We start from the raw sequence: 21301 nt of genomic DNA on the forward strand, positions 1-21301 counted from the left end.
TTGTCCTCAGATCTGCCTCATCACCAGAAACCTGCCTGGTAGTCTGGACTCTGAGCTGCCCCCAGATCACCCTGCTGTGTCCTGGCTGGCAGGGTCCTTGCCCCATGGTCAGCTGTATCATGTTTGGTTCTTTGGCCCTTTGGGGTCTGCTTTTTGATGAAGAGTTATGGAAATTCAGTCACGGGGTCTGTTAGGAAAAGAAGGAACTCTATCTGATACCAATGCCTCCTCACAAGAGCTATTCTCCTATCATCCATCTGATGGATGGATGCCCGACACACATATGAAATACAGCAGCTGAGTAAATCCAGTGGCAGAACATAAAGTCTTCATAGGAAGACATTTAAAGAGCACACAATGAACCAACTGCTACAGGTTTGAAGTTGAAAGGAATGCTGTATTAGTGCTGCACTAGAACTGAATAGATTTCCATGGAAGAAAGAGACGAACACCCCTTTTACCTCACCTGCTGAACACAACTGGAGTTTTACGCAGAGCTCTGGAAAGCCTTGCATTAACTTAACATCACTTAACCAGCCATCAAAACGAACAAGCAGTTGATTAACAAACTGTGGCACTGGCGGTGCACCCGTCAGAAGCAACTTCAGCACTGTTTGCTTTTTATTAACATCCAAATTTACAGCTCATCACCCTATCCACCACAGAGGAACACCTTTACTGCCACGTGTGCAACAACCCGCCACAGCTAAAGGGCAACGCCTTTTTCTGGCAGCTCCCCTCAGAGCCTCAGCCAGTGTGGGCGCGGAGGAAGGCGGGCGGGGACGGGCGCAGGCCGCTGTTGGGGCGGGCAGCCCGGCACAGCTGTAGCCAGCCCCAGCCGCAGCCCCGGGCCGGCCCGAGCGGGGCGGAGCGGAGCGCACGGGAGGCGGAGCACGGCCGGAAGGGGCGGCCGCGTCTCCCGGGTGACGGGGCCGAGATGGCGGCGCGCGAGGCGGCGGAGCGGCGCGGGCCCGGCTCTGGATGAGGGGCGGCCGGAGGCTGCGGGAGCGGCCGCCTCGGCCCCTGGAGCCCCGCGACCCCCGGCGAGGCCTCCCCCCCGGGGCAGGTGAGCGAGGAGGGTCGGTTCCTGCGCCGCCAGGTGCTGCTTCCGCCTTGCTGGGCAGGGGCCCGGCCTCGGCACCTTCCCTCCCGGGGCAGAGCCGCCCGCGCGGTTCTCCCGCGGCAGCGCCCCCGCCTCGCCCCGTCCTCGGGGCGCTGTGGCCCCCGCGGCGCTGTGACCCCCGCGGCCCTCGCCCAGCGCTGGCGCTGCTCGGCCGGCCCGGGAGCGCCAGGCCCGCGGCCTCTGCCCGGCCCGTTCCGGGGCGAAGTGCGGGGGATCTGGCGGGCTGCGAAGAATGTGAAGTGGCGGACCAGTAGATCGGCAGCGTTTGGGGACTGAGGGGCTTGGCCTCCTGTGGGAGAGGGCGAGGGCACACGTTCTGTCAGAGCTCGTGGTGGGACGGCATTGCTTGGGGTTACCTACTGTTCATGCTGACGGACAAACTTAATAATATGTAGTGTGAAAAATTCTTAGCACACTTTTAAATACTTCGGAATTTCTAACAGCTCACTGAAAACTTAAGTGCTACTATCTGGCTTCGATGCTGTCTCTAAAAATATTCAAACTTGGCTGGTCAGTAGAATGGTAGGGCACTGCTTTTTGGTCATGAATTCACAGTGCAAGTGCTTGAGTTGCATATCTAATGAAAAATGCTATAGCTTGCTGCTTTATAGCTCTGTGGAAATACACATGTGCACTGAAGAGATTTCTTTAGGTTGTCTTGTAGTGTCATTGTTTGTAAATAGTTGGTTCTTGTCAAGACAAGCATTACAAGATGATTTTGTAGTAGTAACAACGAGTGTGTAAATTTGTTGTCTCTGGCATTCCATGTAGCTACAGAAAACTTAGGTCCAGAATGGCAAATAAGGACTGGAACAGAACTGGGGTCTCTTAAACTCTGGTTCTGTGTCTGAGAACTTCAATTTTGTGAAGTGAGTTACTTCACAAAAGAAGAACTCTTTGTGTAACTTTTCTACTTCGTAGAGGTTACGTGAATTAGTGCATTATGTAAAAGACTTGTTTCAAAGATGAATGAAATTATAGTGTAGTCTAACAAGATTGCATTACAAGCTGTGCTCTGTATGGTTTTTACAAGACTGGTATATATAGGTAAGGAATTGTCAAAGAATATCCACTTTCAGTGGATATACACTTTCTATTTTAACTAATATTGCCTTGAAGAGTAGAATTTATTCTAATTCAGAACAGAAAGCCTCAGGAGCTCACATTAATGAGACTAATTATATTCAGTTTCTTGGAGAGGAAGGAGTGAGATGTGGTGATATTACTATAGAAGTTTCATGGCTCTGGGAGTAAGATGTTTAAAAAATAGTTGAAACTCTGTATGTTGTATATCAGAGTATTAACTCAGGAATTGCCAGCAGTCACCCATTTTTGCTGCCTTTAGTTAGAGAGGTAGACATTCTGCCTTGACTTTCGGTATCTTTTGCAGCTTTTGATAGTATTTCTTTATGGATTTTGTTGGAGTCTGAGACACAGAGTGTGTGCCCTTGTTTCTGATACTTAACTCTAAGATCCAGAAAAACACCCTGCAGGGCATGCCTTTGTAACTTTGCTCAGCCCCTTAGCTTTCACTGCCTGTCTATGTCAGTGTCTTAACATTGCTCCTAATCTCACACGGGGCCTTGGATGACTTTACTCTGCCTATGATTAATGTGAGTGAGCTGTCTTCTGTGCCAGCTACTTCAACTGCCTAGTTAGGGTATTTGCACTGAAAGTAGGAACATCAGTGTTGAAACTACAGTACCATTACAAAGGTCCCACAATCACCTACAATTAGATAGAGAAGATGCTTCCTGATCTTTCCTTTTGATTCTGCTTCTCTCCTTAATGCCACAGTAGCATGGCTATAAGGTTCAGTCATGCTGCCACTTAATCTATTTATCAAACTCAGTGGTCAAGACAGGACTTTTTCCCTCCACACACAGGTGTTCCCTATATTATGTTTATGTGTAAAGTGATGAAAAAAACAAGAAACCAAACAAATCAACCAGGAATGGGGTAGTGGAACCTCTCACTAGAGTCATGAGTAGAGGTAGTCATGGTTGCTGTCTTTGAAATGCAGGAAGTGCTGGTTTTGTCTTTCAGTACCTGACTGAAAGCTGTTCTTGAATTGTTACGTTGTCTTTTTCAAAATGCAGTGTCTTTGCACATCTTGTAACATACATGGTTTGGAGGAGGGTATATGTGCTTGAAAACAGGTGTTTTATCTCTATCTGCTAATCTTAATGCAATTCCATCTCCCTATAAACCTACTTCTGATCTTTGATGTGGCCATTCTACTTGCGTAGAACTTCATACATGACCAACTTTCAAGAAATTCTATCCTTACCTCTGAAACTTTGCTAGGGTTTTATCTGCTGTTCTAGTGGCAACACAAAAGCACTACTGAACCAGTATGGATTTTTGGTGCTGACAAATGTAAACACTCAAGGTCATGTTAGTCTTTTGTACTAGGAAAGAAATTCTTGTTTTGCTTTAGGAGGGTGAAGTGTTTTTTGTGTCTCCTTATGAAAATTGGAGGGGAGCCTTTCAGTTTCAGACATGTTATTTGAGGCATCATCATGGTTATTTATCTAGGTGTGTTTAATATGGGCTAAAATCACTGATTCCAAGGTGTGTTCATGTTTACATTCCAGACTTACAAGTGAGTTGATGTGAAAGAAAGCTGACGTGACAGTAAAAGATGAGTTCACTAGGAGAAAAAAAGTTTCGAAAATAATTTTAGTGCCCCAAAGTGAGTTTATTTTAGAATTGTCTCTGTCTGTGGAAATACCATTGAAGTGGTATTTGTGTGTACAGGGAAGTGTTTCTCCAGGTGCCAGTGTGCTTATCAGACAATGATAAACAGTGAGTCTTGCTTATTGCACCATAGTTGACTAACCGGTCCACCTGAGGGTGGACTGTGCTGGCTACTGTCAGTGAAGGCAGAGGTGCCAGGAATTCTAATGAGGCCATTGTTGCAAGCTGTAAGCAAAGGAAAAATGTTCAGTAAAATTCTGAACTTTCCCTCCCTACATTCTGTTTCCTTTATGGGTCCCTAAAATGTTTAAGTTTCCTCATTCTTCTAACTTGGCTCTAAAGTGTTTAACATCTTGTGGCTGTTGTCTTTTAGTCCTTTCTGTGCTCATATTCCATGTGAACACCTGTTGTGATTTCATACCAGTGAAAGGCAGTATGAGATGCACAAGTCAAACTCCAGCTAAATTTGGTGTCTCTTACGGAATTGTTGAGTTGACCATGAATATTTAATTCATTAAGATTCATGTCTTGATTTATTTGCTTGTTTATATCTATTGTAATGGAAGTTCCTTTGACCCTAAGTTTCATAAATGTAACAAAGCAATTCCAGTAGTGGGAGAAGGAAATCTATCCTGTTTTATAAATGGGAAGCTGAGGCATGAGGTGTGATGTGCAGAAGGATGAATCAGGCTGGCAGGCAGCTCTTACCAGATTTTCTGAATTTTAGTCCAGTGTTTCACATTGACCTCTACCAGTTAAGAAATGTTTTAGTCTTCTTGATGTAGCACTGCAACTTTGTATTATGTCTCTGTCATCCTGTGTTATAATGGACTGCTGATACAGTTGTAGTTGTAGTTCCTTTCGGGATTGTTTATCAAAGAAAGGCTTAAGAAAAGAAAGACAGAATGTTGTGGCCTGCCATTTAGCATTACTCTGTTCAGTATTTTTTCCCGGGAGAAAGATTACATACATGGCTGTGCTTCCTTCCGGTGTCTGAGAAAGATGGACAAGAAAAGGATGAACACCTTGTTTCACTTAACAAGTTTACTATAATGCTGTCGTGTGAATTAAATTTGCAGTGAACTGAGGAAAATTAGCATTCTGTATGCATCTATATTCATACAACTACTTCTGAATATAAAAAGGTTTACCTTGATAAATCTAATTAACATAAAAAAAATCTGAAGCATAAAAGAACCCAACCCCAAAAGGCACCAAACAAAACTCAAAACTTTAAGCAAACCTTTAACTTTTCAGGTAATGCTGTTCTTAGAGCAACAGTGCACATGCTTCAAGTGCTGTTTCAGGTGAAAGGGAAAATGCTCGACTTGTCCTTATTTTGAGACAATAATTGGTTCAAGATTGTGTTTTAAATTAATTTATAAAAAACAATTAAATTAATACACATATACTGCTTCACATCATAAATAGCAGTATAAAAACTAGGTACATTGAGGGAAGTTCTTTTTAAAGGTAAATGATTGCTAACACTACTATGGCTGTCTGTGCATCTGACAGTTTGTAGTGTATGCAGCTTAACTGAGAAGATTGCAGTCAATGCTCAGAAAAGAGGTGAGCAAAACAGTAACTGTCTTGAATCACAGAGTCCCTAATGTTAGAAAAGACCATCAAGGTCATCAAGTCCAGCCTTTGAAGGACCTTGTTCTAGCTCAGCTGAAGTGAAGTGCAGCTGTATCACAAATATGTTAACTGGCCATATGTCTCATTGTAAATCTGAAGTCTTTGCCTGACACATGGAAAGTGGAGAGGTGCAAGTTGTCTGATTGTCATGGGGAATAGTAGTAGCTATTGAACTCTGCCAAATGGGAATACTGGTGATACTAGAAGTGTAGTCACTCCTATATGGGAATGACCTGGGAAATGGATTAACTTCTGGTGATTAGTTCTTGTCAGCAGTGGACTTCCACTGACTATGCAAGCCAGAGTTCTTGTGGGTTATGGTTTTTTAAGTTGTTTAACTTTATAACTTTATATAATTTATATTATAACTTTATATTGAGAACTTAATCCAGTATACAATTTGATATATGAAAAAATGGAGATGAGTTGAAAACTGGGCTCATTTATATGTACACATATAAATATATGTGTTGGTAACTGACACAGTTGAAAACAGTCTGGTTTTAGTTTTGCACTTAGTAATCTTCCTAGTTCCTTGACTTTAGGCGTAAATAATATTGAGTCGGCAAAGCTTTTTGGTGGCTTCCTAGAGCAACCTTCTCAGTCAGTAGTTAGGAGTTTTTTAAATTTAGGGTCTGTCTGTGCTGGCCAGTGTAGCAGTCAGGTAACCTGAACAAGGGAAAAGAGCTTTTCTCTTGCTAATATTGTTCTTTTCCTTCCCTCCTGCCCCCCAAGCTGATAAAAGAGTGAATTCTGGTAGAGTTGAGTGACCTTCTAAACAAGCTTCCCTTCAGAAAAGATGTACCTTTATAATCATTTCAGCAGGTCTCGTGCTCTTCATGCCTCAAGTCCCAGGCAGATAACTTCTAGCTGCCTCTCCTAAAAATAACATTTTTTTTCATCAATTCAGTGTTAGTTTGCAGTAATTTCTACCTTTAGGATAGAGAACTTATTGCTGTTCACTCTTCTTTCACTGACTTCCATTATTTTCTAATAATTCAAATTCTTGACTGATGCATTCTGCTGTCATCCAGATATTGTCAACATTGCTCATTCTGAAAGGTAAGAAAGTGCTTGAGCATGGTATGAAACGATGGCCCAGTCTTCTAAACCAAAAGCTAAATATGTCGGACAATGTTTGTTCTTCCTTTGTGGGAACTGACTGCTTTCTAATTCTGTTAGATGAAGTGCCAATCAAGCCTTGTATGAAGTTCTCTACATTTTTAAGTCTCCCATGAAATGAAATAAGGTAACATAAATGTTGAAGTAGAGGTGATACATGTCCTATGAAGCGTTTCTCCTGAGCTACAGCTTGGTAGTGCAGTTTGTAATTTGATGGTTATTACTGACTTAAGCCTTCCATTTTGCAGTAAAAGAGCCTTTTTGTTTAATAGCCCCTGTATGATTTTTCAGTAGCAGAAAGTCCTGTTCTGGACAATATATAAAACAATATTTCCAGTACTGTATTACTACAGTGTTTAATAGTAGTCACGTTATCTAGCAAATGAGCACCAATAAAAATACATCTATGCTCCGTGAAGCTCACAAATCCCATTATGTACCTTTTTAATAAAATCCTCAGGACAGTATTGGAGCAGCCTAATGATCCACCTTCCTGACTCTTCCTAACTTAAAGCCTGGAATATAAAAAGTGATTTAAATGCCATAGCATATTTGAAATCAAGCTGTCCTTCCATGGAATACTCATGGCCTGAGGAAAATGTCACAGGGCTGCCTTCTCTTCTCATCAGGAGGTATGTTAAACTTGCAACAGAAAATGTTGTTACAAGTGTAGATGTATATAATGAAAAGCTATTTCTGAAGCCTAACCTCTTATTCTTTACTCTGAAATGTTCACTTGTAGAAGAGAAAAGGGATCCTTGAATTCCAGCAGATTTTTCTGAGTCAGTCTGTAGCTATTTGAGGTGGTATGTTGGATTGATGTGATGAGTATAAATTCTCTAGATTATCAAACTGTCACTGAAAAAATAGCTACAAACAGGAGTGGCTTCAGCCAAAGATGAATTTTTCCTTTTCTGTGTTTGCTATCATGATCCAGTCAGGCACAGAAATATCAATAGCTCTGTGGGTTAGCTGGTGCAGTAGTTTACACAGGATGAGCACTCTTTCTTCAATGATGATTTTTCAGTGAGATTAGTTCTAAAATAAGCAATGTTTGTTCTCATCATACATTTCCATCAAAATGGAAGTTAAATTTAAACAGCTAATTTTGGGGTTTCACTTATTGACTAAATCTATAATTTGTTTATGCAAGACTTGCCCAGGCAGGCAAGAGCTTCTCTCTCATGATTATTCTCTTATGCTCTGCCAGTGTTCAGTGCCACTGATAATGTCTGAAACAGATCAGCTGCACAGGCACTGTAAATCGTTGCCTGTGCTTCCCCTTTAAGACAGTCTTTAACTGTGACTTCACCTGTGATTTTGTGCTGTTTCTTTAAAGTCCATCTATATTAGATACTTGTATTATTTACATCAGTGAAATATCCTGATAGTAGGCAGGTAGCATCTTTGCTCCAGGTACCTGCTTTCTTTCCTTCCATTATACAGTTTCACAGAATGCTGCTAGCTTAGTAGCAACTAAGGTAATTTGCTTAAAGTACTGTATAAAGATGTATAATCCTCTGCATCTAACTTTTTTCTTTTGCAGGAGGGGTTTCTTACCATGGCCATAACACAGTTCCGACTCTTTAAAGTCTGTACTTGCCTGGCAGCAGTGCTTTCTTTCATTAAAAAATTAATATGCAGGTAAACAAGTCTTATTTAATTTGGTTACCTTTTCTTTTTCAATTTTTCAATTACAGGTTCTTGCACTTTTGCCCTTCCCCCAGCACCCAACCACCACTTTAACCAGTTCCGATTTTACTAATTGCAAAATAATCAACACAGATGAAAACTAAATCAAATTAATTTTTTAATTTGCATATTTGTTCAGAGTTCCAAAAGTCTCTGTAGTTATTTGTGAGTGTATTTTGTTGTATGGTAGCTAAATGAGATTTTGTAAACAGCTATGACAGGGTTTTAAAATGGCTTTTAAAACTATTCCATGTCAAACTTGAAGAAAAGCTGTGCTGCACATTTTTGAAATGTACTTAGCAAGTGATACTTCATATTTTAAGAGATTTAGTTAATAGGAGCATCCACTCTGTCATCATTCAGTAGGCTGTCATTACAAATGAAAGCAATTCTCATCTTGTTTGTCAAAAAACAGTTGCCTGAGACTTCAGATTTGTCTGCATATTGAAGATTCTTTCAGAATTTTGGAGGACAGTGATTGAAGCTCAAGGAAACTGCTTTTTTTTCTTTTAAAAGATGAAGAATAGTTTATTTTTTACACTCTTTTAAGTCATATGTAGGGTTCTTTTGAGTTGTAGACACATGAAAGCTGTAGTGTAGTACTTAGAAGCAGTATAAAAATCCCCAAGAGTTAATGTGGAGCGGTAGAATTCAGTAACACAGTAGTACAGTACCTGAGGCAATGCTTGGCACTGTGCTGTCATATGAACTACTGTGCCTCCTGCCACTTTTGCAGCATATTGCTTACATAAGCAAATACCAATCTAAATAAATGTATTCTCTTTTTGTTTATGATGACAAATACTTTCCCAGTGAGGATTAAAGCATATGCAGAATATGTAACAGACACAAAATAACTGTTTACTTCCTCTTCACCTTTACTTATTCCAAGAATAAATGGAAGCTCTTGACCTGTTGTTAAATTCACTACAGATCTAGTGAAGCTTTAAAAAGATACACTTTAATGCTGCATATAAATGTCAACCTTAGTTCTGTGATTTGGAATTCAAATTAAATTAAGAATACTTGTTCAAGTTCTGAAAGAAGTCAAAACACTGAGTTCATCGTAACTTCTGTATTATGTGAATCCTTCATTTCTCTAAGTGTAAAGATATTTTTTATAAGCAGATAATTATATTCTAAGTGTAGTGACAGTATTTTCATCCTTTTTTCCAACTTCTGTATGGACTATAATCTTGAAATGAACAGCTGAGAAGAACAAAAAATGGAAAACTCTTTCTTTGCTGAATAACAATTAGTTGAAGAAATGAAAATTTAAGGTTTTTCACATAAGCATGTCACTGGATCACATTAATTCAGACCAGTAACAACAGATGTTTCTTCTGTTTACTGTCACTGCAAAATGTACTTTGATAAATTTTGTTTTCCAGTAATGCACCCCTCCATATAACATATGCCTAATAACCAACAAATATGGTTTAATTAAACATGCATTTTAATTCAATGGATATGAGCTGGTACTTACTTACATTACATAGTTTACATTAGGTTGTCATTTGAACAAGTGCCTATAGAGATTGTGCAACTTTCTAGGCAGCATAGAGCATGCCTATAGTACTAATCCTTTCTTTAGGAAAATCTTTTCTTGATAAACAACAAACAACAGACTGCCTGAATTCAGTTCTCAGGATATAACATGTGTAAGTATAAAAAGAGATGAAACTTCCTTCCATTTAAAATCTCTAGTTATCTCCGACTGAGAAATCCGGATGCTGCTTATTAGTGAGGAGAAACAAATCCAATAATTCTCAAGGCATTTGGCATTCAGAGCAGTGATCAGTATCTGATGATGCTGTGGAGCAGCTGTTCCTATAAGCATCTTCTTCCCTTACTAGAAGAAGTGGAGATCTGTAGCCTTCCTCAGTGCTGCTGTGTGTACCATATTCTTTCTGATGTTGTGTGACAAAAGCTCTTTCCCCCTACCTTCAGGCTTCTTACTGTAACCATTTTGACTTGGTGAATGTTTGTTACAAGCTACTTGCTACTCTTCTAGATAGTGTAGAGAAAGACAATGCAGAAGTGATGGCTTGTAATAGTATTAAATATAAATAGTATTAAGGATGTGTATATTGTAGAGGTCTGAAGGAGGATGTTTCCAAGTTTGGGTGTCCTTTAGAGATGGAAAGTAAATCTCATCAAACAGAAGTCTGTAATGTGTTTGAAGGAACAGTGATTTCACCTTCCTTTACTCCTAAACTCTGTTGCTTTTCAACTTGAACAGTTCATAAAGGGAGTAGAGTTAATTATAGAAAACTTGAAAATTTGATGATAGCACCTGACCTTTCCTAAGGAGGAATGTTTGGTCTAGAGTAGAAAAAATACATCTAGTCACTCACCAGCATACAGTACAGGTGATATTACAAGCAACTCAGCTAGTGAGTTGATAGTATGTTCTCTAATGAGTTGATAGTATGTTCTCTAATACTAAAACTAATGGATAGAGACTAGATATTGAAATTTCCCAGTTTTATTCCCATCAGTAGTAAGAAAAAAACATTAATTTTTCCAAGCTACATAAGGTCAGTTACATGACTACTTTGTAGGAGTTTGCATTCTTTGGGGAAAATATAAGTGTGAGCCTGAATTGCATTCTGTTGTGTTGTAAGGTATTTAAAATACAGTGAATGTCAGCTAAGAATATTTTAATTATTATTCTGATCTTTGAACATTGTTCAGAAGTAAATATACAGGTTTATTTGCAATGCATTGGTGTTGTTTTAAATTAACATTATTTTATATAGTTGCTGAAATGCTGAAACAGTATTCTTTAAGTAGAAGCATGAACTGAGTTAAAGCTGTTGACATGCATAATCTTGTACTACCTCTGTTTGGACTTTTTTTTTTTTAGAAAATTATTTAGAGGGGCTTTCAAATCAAGCAGCTCAGAAAGCTCTTTTTTAGACACAGCTTAAAATTTAAGACAAATAGAAAATTTTCTCATTTTACAGTAGAAATGGTTCTTTGGCAAGCCTGGATCTCTAGTACTTGCTTCATAAGCACTGACAATCTAAAAATTGTGACTGAATTATGCAGATGAGTTAGTCCATTTTCATATTTTTCAGAAGTATTTTTCTTCTATTTCACTCCAATTACAAAAGTAAATTGCACTTTGATATTCTTGTGAACACAACTTTCAATTCATGATGAAATTCCTTTGCTTAGCAGACTTTACTGACAGTAGTTAATACAAAGGTAATTGAAGCACTAAATGTTTTAGTTGTGGCTATTTTCAGTAGTGCTGTTCTCAGACTTCTATTTTTGTTTTTTTTAAACTTAGTGCTCATGTTTTCAGAGCTTGGAGGAATCCTACATTTTTTTTTCAGGTCTGGAAGAGGGCGAAAGTTAAGTGGAGACCAAATAACTTTGCCAACCACAGTGGATTATTCATCTGTTCCTAAGCAGGTAATTGTTAAAGTGGTAGGTGACTTAATCCCTTAACAGGGTGATTATACAAGTCCTACAATATTGAACTGGTATATATCCAAGAAAGATATAATACTATTATATATGCAATATAATATTAAGTATATATCTTAGCAAGATATAAAAAGACAAGTTTTTACCTGCAGATAATATTAACTTGTACCATATTCTTGTATTCAGCCTGAAGTAGAAGACTGGTCTTCATGGGATGAAGATGCACCTACAAGTGTGAAGATTGAAGGTGGCAATGGTAATGTGGCTGCTCAGCAAAATTCTTTGGAACAAATAGAACCTGATTATTTCAAAGATATGACACCAACTATAAGAAAAACTCAAAAAGTAAGTATTACACTTTCAACTATACTTATGGAGGGTTTTCTTTGCTTTAAAATAAAAGCAAGTAAATTGGCAACTTACAGAAGGTGCTGTTGGTAAATGAGAATAGATGCTGGTGCATAGTTTATCATGTTCAATGTTTAGATCTTAGCAACTGTTTTGGGAAAAGCACTTTTTCAGCCAAACCAGTACAGTGACAGTGACAGAGAATTTGCAGCTATTCAGACTGCAGATATGCCATTGGGGTAGTTGAGAGAGCTGACATTACAGTGCAGTACAGCTGCCATTACTGTGCAGACAGCACTGTCCTCAAAAGTAGGACCTTAAAGTGACCTGTCACAGAAGCAGTATTTCTTGAAGCAATATATTACACAATTGGTAGCTTTTATGAGTATTGGGAGATGTGGCTGTTTGATCTGTGATTCTTTGTGCCTGTTCTCTGTCTTGCTACTGCCACAGGTTTCTATGTGACTAAAGAAAAAGCTAGTGAGGGGAGGAGGAGTTCTTGTCTTTGGCATTTAACATTTTTTACTTACAAGTTCATTTGGTTGTGCAGCTTTCAGAATCTGACCAGGTTTAAGACACAGTGAGGTGTTGTGTAGTTGAACCTTCATGGGTTATATAATCACCAAGGAATCTGTGCAGTGCTTTGATCTACCACTTTTTTGTTCCTTTTTTTGAATATTTTCAGATAGTTATTAAAAAACGAGAGCCTTTAAATTTCGGGATTCCAGAGGGAAACACAGGATTTTCTAGCAGATTAGCAGCTACACAAGATATTCCTTTTATTCACCAGTCTGTAAGTATGCTCTGAGTATTGATCTTGTATTTGTCAGTTAAGTGATGTTCTGTAGGGGAAGGAATAGTCTGCCTAAGGTGTGCATTGTGGGGAGTAAGTGGAATAGTTGGGGAATAATGTAAATTGTTTTAAAATTGAGTGAAGAATGAAGTAGTCCAATATGTTCTGCTGAGAAACCTGACAGATCAGTGATAAAAGGTAAGAAGCTTTCATATACTTATGGGCTTGCCAATCTGCTAAAGCAATGAACTAGAAGTTTTGGATTTTACACAGTAAGTTACTAACAAAAGAGTAGAAGGCTTTTTTGAAAGCCTCTGAGTTACCTTTGCTTTATTATCTTGGACCCATTTTTGATCTTCTGCTTCTCCTTTCCTTTCTGTAGGGATTGTAATGTAGTAGTCTCCTAATTTTTGCTCCTTAGCCTTTGAAAAATTGTCCAGTTGCCTAACAGCCTGGCCAGTTAGCAGGAGATGCTCTCCCTCCCTTGCCCTTTGCCTTTTTTAACAGTGCTTCTCCTTTGATTAACATTGTGCACAAAAGGCAGGAAGCAGTACAGAATGGTCATACCCCCTCCTTGTTCTGTCCTTTATGAAAATAGTTCAGGAAAGGTCTTTTAGTGAGTAAAAGTGTCACTCAGCTGGTACTGGACATAAAAACATGTGGATGTATATGTTGGTTTGTTCTTGCAACCTCCAGAAATCTTTTACACTATCTGCTCATATAATCTGTTCAATTTATCTTCCTCTTTCTAAAAATGCACTCCACTACTTCCTTCCTGCCTTTGTGCAAAAAGCCCTTTGACAACTGAAAAAACCCAGTATTAGAGCAGGGAAAGAAGCATCAACAATAAGATGAGAGGCCATACCTCAGATATTTCTGTAAGTCTGAAGCATTAAGGTTAAAAATAAATAGGTTAAAAAGAAATATTAAGGAAACTTTGCTGTCATCCAGGAGTCACTCTGGCAGTCACACACCAGTGTTTTATATAATTTTTCCATGTGCTTAGAACTTCTCTTTTGTTTCAGCCTGAACTGGGAGACCTGGACACTTGGCAAGAAAATACAAATGCCTGGGAAGAAGAAGAAGATGCTGCTTGGCAGGCGGAAGAAGTTCTTAGGTAATTGAAATTAATATAACACTATGTAAAGGTTTTACATGTAAAAGAATCACTTTTGTTTATTTCACACCTTTCTGGTAAGTGCCAAGAATTGCTAAATACCTCTTAAAACAAATTATTTTTGTGCATCTAATCTCTGTAACTGGTACTCACCAGAAGACATTTTGGAACTAAATAATTTTGTAGATGAGATAGTATGGGAAATCTGAAAATCACTGTAAGAACACATTAACACATGTGCATGCAGGTGCTAAAAAAAACCCACCCCAACAATGCCCCACCAATTCCAACAATTTATTATGTTCAGATCACATTACTTGATTAAGTAAAATACCACTTGATGTCCTTATAGAAAGTATCCTAACCATGTGCTTAAGATAAAAATAGTTCAGGATAGAAGGTGAAGTGAGAAGTATATGCTTGGAATCCCTGTAGTAGCTAGGCTTTTCTAACTTAAATAAACTAGCTGATAAGGCTGAATGTAAAATCATTGCACAAAGTTAGTGGGAATACTTCAGCCATTTGGCTTGTGTTCTTGTTTTTCTTTGCTTTAAGGGTTATGGAGGGTAAAGAGATGCAAATTAAGTTTATCATACACAATGATTTGAACTGGTAACTACTTAGAGTTGTATCAAACTTTATTGCTTGTTACATCATCAGGTAACCAGCCTCACATAGCTTTAGCTTCCTATGCTGTTGTAATTCTATGCACCAAATTACAAGTACATGGCTTCTGTGGTCCACTAGTGATAAAGTGAAATAGATATGATAGGTATGAAATAAAGACATGGTAAATTCAAAAATCATTCTAAGGAAAATAGGTATTGTGGGAAAAAAAAAAGAAAAAAGGATTCTGATCAAGTATTTATTTTTATGTTCTGAAAAATTTACTTTTTCAATCTGTGGAATAGGACAAGAGGGAAGTTACCAGCTCATTTTCAATGCTCTGATCATAATTAGAGTTGATTCAATTTATTATCTCTGTCAGTCTTGCTCTGTAGCAGCTTAACATGTGAGAATAGGGATGTAATGCAGATATTTTTATAAACTTTATCTGGTGTCTGTGTGTACATTCTGCTCAATACCTTGCTTGTGTTTTTTTTTTTTTTAAACTTCATTACTGTTTCAGCTCTTGTACCAAAGTACAAGCTTTGTGACATGAATGATGTGGTTTAAGGCTGTTTTTGTTCCACAGATAGTACTTTTTCCTATAAAGTATATCAACAGACTCAGTAAGAACTTTAACACCTAGAGTGCAGTCTGCTGAGACTTAAATGAAAGGCAATGAAAATACTTTATTTTTTTACTGAGAAGTGAAACAGCTACTTCTGCAAGCTGCAGAGGCTGCACTGTATTTACTTAACCTTTGCCACATTCCATTACAGATGGTGTTAGGACTATCAAAAGTAGTACTCAAACTTTCTGAAACAGGGGGTTCTCATTTATGAATTAACTACTAAAGATTATCTGGTGTATATATACTCCAGCTTATTCTTGGAGTGTAAAATTTGTGCAGTAAATATTTCCAGGATGGCGAAAGTTATATTGTTTGTTAACTGTCAGGTTCATGCTATAGAATACTTAGGAAGAGAAATACATGGTGATAGCAGTGGGGTTTCCCAAAAGCTTTAATTTTTCAAAGTATCCTGTTATTTGGTTGAACCTATCCTAAAGATTTCAACCTATCATCTTTACTGTTACAAGAGTTCAACTCAAATGGTTATTTTCATAGGATTTCTTTTTGGCCTTACGAAAAAGTATCAAACTGCAGTTGTTACAGAAGGGATGTGTGTAGAAATGTTTCCAGTAGATACAACATGATCAGAACTCCAGCTGTCTATGGCTTACCACTTGTCCAGCTATGGCTGGCTACCTCAATACAGCTGGTCATTATGTAAGCTGTATCCCAGCTGCGTGAAGTAAAACCTTTGTTTTATTCATGACACAGAAATAAGTGTTTATCTGTAAATGAGTAAAGTCCTGGCTGATTTTTAGCAAAATTGGTAGAAAATCCCATCTGGGTTTAGTTTTTCTTGCAGTAGACATCACTGGTGTCTTTAACATCTGATATTTAACATATAACTTAAGTATAGTCTGGACAGGCCTGGCTCTGTTTTCAACAGAGGAGTAAGGAAGTGCTATGAAGTCTCTTCTTAATGCTAGAAGTCTGTATCTTGGTCTGCAAAATGATCTGAAGATTCTGTGACCACTCTGGTGACAATGTATGGGTGTAACACTTGAAAGAAGTTAGTATAGTATTTCAGATTGCCAAATAGAGGACAGAGTTCCCCTGACGTTCCAGAGTGTTAATACTGACTGTACTTCAGTGGTGCTTTTTGAGACTGAAATGAGTGTGTAGAAAAAGTAAGGGTCTCCCTTAGCCTGCTGTGTCTGGTACCTGTTGGTGCTCAGTAAGACCAGAATAATTTTTGTGTAGTAATGGAGTGCTGATCAGTCATGCAGAAATGGGCTGTATCCTGCTAATTAGCAGTGAAGACTCTAATCTGTGGCCTCTCTGGTGAATTTGTGCATAAGCATAACAGCTGGAATGAGCACATACAGTAAATCAAATGCTCCCTGGAATTAAGGCATGGAATTAAGTGCTGAAGAGAACTTCCTGTAGTCTCTTTTCCTCATTTTCCCATAGGTTCTGGACTGGGGTGCACTGAAATTTTCCAGTCAGTAATGAATTGGTCTAGTGGATGATAAAGTGCATTTTCAGTTCACTTCAGTTAGTTGGAACTTAGTTTCTTCTGCAAATTTTAGATAGCTGTCTGAAACTTCAGACTTTATATTACCAACAAAGTTTTTATGCCAGTGGAAGCAGTTAAGCTCACACATTTTTAGTTTATAGCAGCTACTTGTTTGTATTTTTGTTGGCTGGTTGCTGTGTCTGAGGTGAGGTGAAGGTCTCTCTCTGGGCAGAACTGAATGCAGGTTCCCAGACTGTAGAGGGCGCGGAACAGCTGCTGTGAGCAGAAGCTCCATGTCCTGTGGGTCAACCTGGGGAAAGAAACAGGAGCTGCTGCAATCCATCCCTTCAGAATTGCACATGAACAGCAGCATTAACACTGTGTGGCTTTTTGGAACTTCACTGTCTCCAGATACTGGCTGGTGTGCAAAGCACTTCCTCCCTTCTGCATCAGTTCAGATGAGTGGGAGATATAAAAATCTGAAACTGTAATGTGGCAAATATTATTACTCTGCATATTGCTAGACTGGCAGATCTGCCAGCTGTCAGGTAGAATGTACAATAATGGGTTATAATCTCAAAAAAACCCACCAAATCAGCAAAAACTCAAAACTTTTGAGCTGCTGTTGAAAGTATTAGATAGATTTTTAGTTTTTGCTCTAGGCTGTACAACTGTCCTGTACTCTCATTAATTCACTTACTCTGAATCATTGAGAAGCTAGTGACTTTTAAATTGCAGAATAATTGAACAAATATTACTGCCTACAAATAGGTTGCATTGGGTTGGATATTATGAAAAGGTTCTTCACCTAGAGGGTGATCGCTGGAAAAGGCTTGCCAGGGAAGTGGTCACATCACCAAGCCTGCCAGAGCCTGCCAGAACAACACTCTCAGGCATATGGTGTGATTCATGGGGATGGTCCTGTGCAGACCAGGAGTTGGACTTCGATCCTGGTTGGTTCCAGTGCAAAATATTCTACAATTCTAGAGTAATGTGAAAAAAGGGCTTCAGCACAGTAAAAGAATGACTGTTCTGAGCCTAATGACAATAGACTGAAGCTCTGTTTATATTAATTATAATAACCTTTGTATTGACAGGAACTTAAGGTATGATCATGCTGAAAATTGAGTTTGTGTAATTTAGCAATTCATGTTTTCTTTAATTACAGACAACAGAAGTTAGCAGAAAGGGAAAAAAGAGCAGCAGAACAACAGCGAAAGAAAATGGAGAAAGAGGCACAAAGGTTAATGAAAAAGGAACAAAACAAAATTGGTGTAAAACTGTCCTAACAGAAACCATGCAGCAATGACAGTGAAAAGAGAATTTCAGCTCTACAATATACATATTGGTATTGATTTAACTATTTGTGGGACTTCAACACACTGCTTGGTTTCAATGCATTCTTCAGGTCATCTTGGAAGCCAGGATTTTCCCAAACTATCTTGAACTACTAGTATGTAGTTCTTAAAGGAGAAAAGTCCCACAGAAGATCATGCCTTGATGGAATGTTTCCCGCAATAGTTCTTTTCCAGCACCCTTCTTCGCAGCAAAAGTGATTGACAAGGATGTTGATTGGAAAACACTCTTAATGAACAGCTCAAGCCTAGAGAAAAGAATGTAAATATTGAGTGGTGGGAAATCTACCTGTATTGTCTGTGCTTACCTGAAACATGTAATTAAACAGTTTTAAAGAACCCTTTGCTTCGTGCCTGATAAAAAAGTCTGCTTTTGCTCTTTTGTCAAAGTATGTGTAAACACTTGAAAGTTTTCCATGGGAGATAATATTGACCTGTGTAGAAGAAAACAGCTTATTGTGGATGACCTGCAACTCTAGATGTGCTCCTGGTGGGTTATCCAGCTGAACACTGAAAGTGGATTTCTTGTCACTTTGTCACTTGCAGCTTCCTGTGCTCCCGTTTACATGTGACACTGCAATGACTACCAGCAGTGGCATCACTACACAGGAGTGGTGCACCTTCCCTACAAAGGCTGACACAAACGTAAGGGAGCATTTTAATCACTTACTTGTATTGGTAAATTTGTATTTCTAGCAGAAATTCTTATACTTCCTACAGATAGGAATCCTCACACCTTATAGTCGTTGCATAGTTAGTGTAATTGAGAAGAAAAATCGTGTCTTCCTTCTAATAAAGCTAGTGTGAAAATTCTCAGTTCAGTTACAAGCACTTTTCAAATTCCATTTTTTGCACACTTACTGTATGTGTTTACTCTCTAATTCCCCTGGTGAAGTGTGAATGGTGAAGGTGCAGTAGAAGGCAGCAGTGCTTTAATGAAGTTCAGTGTCTGCTGCAAAGAGGTGGATGGGAGGAGGGGAGTCTTTGTGCTTCCTGTGTCCAGCCCAGTGCTTCAGTGAATGCTTTTCCAGGTCCTGTTGGATGGGTACTGTTTTCCCTGATTTGTGGGTTTATGGATTTCTTACCTTATGACAGATGAGTGACGTCAGCACATTTTGCACATGAGACTTGTTTCCTGTTCATCCAGGGGACAGCACAGGAAGTGTCAGTTGTAAAAGAATGGGAAGGGGAGGGGGGCATGCGACTAGACCTTTCCTGCCTACAAAAATAGAATTTGTAACTGAGTTCTAGTGGGTTCTGGCACAGGTTATGCTTGCAGTATAAGTAATTGAGAAAACAAGACAGTAAGAATTAAAGGTTTTCGTCGCAGAGAAGAGTTTTTAAAAATGTTTAGTATACATGTCATATACGTTCAAATCTTGCACAAATCAAATGATGTGACAGCAATTTTCAGATGTTAAATTTTAAAATACATTTTGAAGCCAACACTGCCATGCATGTTTTCTGCACAAGTGTTCTGGCTGGGGTAGAATGGATTACTTTTAAGTGCAGACTTCAGTGCAGCAGTATGGCAAGCAAATCTGCTCCTACTACACACCTCAAACTGTCTAATAAGGGATGGAGTTGAGAAAGTCGATGAATAAGCTTTAATAACAATCTATGTTTGTCCTTTTAGGAGCATTCAAGAGGCAAGGAGGTACCAGTCTCAATTCCTTCACTATTGCTGACACAGGGCAAGGAAACTGGCTATCTACTGCCTGTTTAAAGTGAAATCTGTTGGAAGCTATGTCTCATTTCTTAGAAAATTAGTGATTACTGTTGCTATTTTTGAGACAATACAAAATAGACGTAAATCAATGCTATTTATTAAAAATAACAAGAGGTGGGCCAGTTACTAAGTTGCAAGCAAAGCCTCTGAATACATAATGAAAGCACGTTGGATCTTTGAGCCTTCAGCCATTTTAAAAGCCTTTGAGTTCTGTCATGTTCTGCATGGGGAGAGTGCTGCATTGCTTTTCCCTCCTGCTATGTACTGCACTGCTGTTCTTCCTTCCATCTACCTGCCAAACTTGAGCACAGCTGTTCTAGAGATTCCCCCATCTCTGCCCTGTGTTGAAATGGTGCCAGTAGGGAGGACACTGTTCTTGGAGGAAGTCTCTTGAGTGGTCATAAGCCATGCATTATTATCAGTTTCATCTTTTTTTCCTGTGCTCTCCTTTCCTCCTTCCTATATCTTGATTTTTATCCTTGATAAATATGAAAACACTTTTGCTAAATTTAGTGAGGCTGCTGCTCTCATACTATCTTCTCTATTGGTTTGAGTTTCTTGAGGATCCTGTACATGCCTGTGTATACTTCCTGTCTGTCTGCTGCCATATGCTCCTCCTTTTTGCTTTTGTATTTTGGTTGTTGGCCACATGCTCTTTTTTTTTAATAGCTTGGCTGAAAGCTGGACTTGATTGCTTTCACTGATACTCTTGACTGTGGAGGATTGACCTGCCAGGATGACTGAAAAATCATCCTTTCCTTGACTGTGCTGCAGTTGTTCATGCTTGCCAGGTCTTGTGTTCATTTGTCTGAAGGGATTTGGAGCAAAACACTCACTTCTTATATAGGGCATACGTAAAACAGTACTAAATATGTTTCTGGAGTTTGGTATTAAAGGAGTTGATTTGCAGGGAAAGGAAGGAGATTTTAATTATAAGTTAGGAACAGCCTTGTGAAAAGGACATAAGCAAGGGTGAAAAGAAGCAACAGGCAGAAACTGATGCACAAGAAGTTCCACTTCAGCTTGAGGAAGAACTTTACTGTGCAGTTGAGTGTGCACTGGAACAGATTACCCAGAGAGGTTGTAGTCTCCCTATCTAAAGATATTCAGGAACTGCCTGGATTCAATCCTGTGCCATGTGCTTTGGGATGACCCGCTGTGGTTCTTTCCAACCTGGTGCATTCTGTGATTCTGTGAAGGATGGAGATAAATCTGTGGTGGGAAGGGAATCAAACGCCTGAACCTCAACATTTGCAGCAGCAGGGCATGCTGGGTACCTCTTAAGCTGAATATGAAAGAAAGGCTTTTTTTGTTCCTGGATTAGAAAGAAAATGTATAATGGGATTATGAACATGCATCCCTTCAGCCCAGAAAGGACCTGACTTGGTTCCTGTACCATAAACCCGAATTCAGGTGTCTACTATTTTAACCATAGTGTATGAGCTGCATGTCCTCCGCACCTGCATGTTTTGAAGTAAGACTTCCCAGTGTGGTACAGGTATGGGTATGAGCATTTTCTAAACTGTTTCCTAAAAATACAGTTGGGAGTT

General features: G+C 39.0%; 1 protein-coding gene across 2 annotated transcripts; it reads left to right on the forward strand.

Annotated features, from left to right (window-relative positions):
* Positions 1-898: 898 nt before the first annotated feature.
* On the forward strand, positions 899-18361 carry EBAG9 (estrogen receptor binding site associated antigen 9). Of its 2 annotated transcripts, XM_058832596.1 has the most exons (8): positions 899-1066; positions 7047-7218; positions 8133-8230; positions 11623-11701; positions 11903-12061; positions 12750-12857; positions 13883-13974; positions 17836-18361. In XM_058832596.1, exons 3-8 carry the CDS (start codon positions 8148-8150, stop codon positions 17954-17956), a joined length of 642 nt encoding a protein of 213 aa, XP_058688579.1. In that variant the 5' UTR covers positions 899-1066; positions 7047-7218; positions 8133-8147; the 3' UTR covers positions 17957-18361. The 2 variants fall into 2 exon arrangements, with proteins under 2 accessions (XP_058688579.1, XP_058688578.1); XM_058832595.1 differs by lacking the exon at positions 7047-7218 and having other exon boundaries at positions 900-1066.
* The last annotated feature ends 2940 nt before the right edge of the window (positions 18362-21301 follow it).

The sequence above is a fragment of the Poecile atricapillus genome, chromosome 2 (assembly GCF_030490865.1).
Source record: "Poecile atricapillus isolate bPoeAtr1 chromosome 2, bPoeAtr1.hap1, whole genome shotgun sequence".
NCBI lineage: Eukaryota > Metazoa > Chordata > Aves > Passeriformes > Paridae > Poecile > Poecile atricapillus.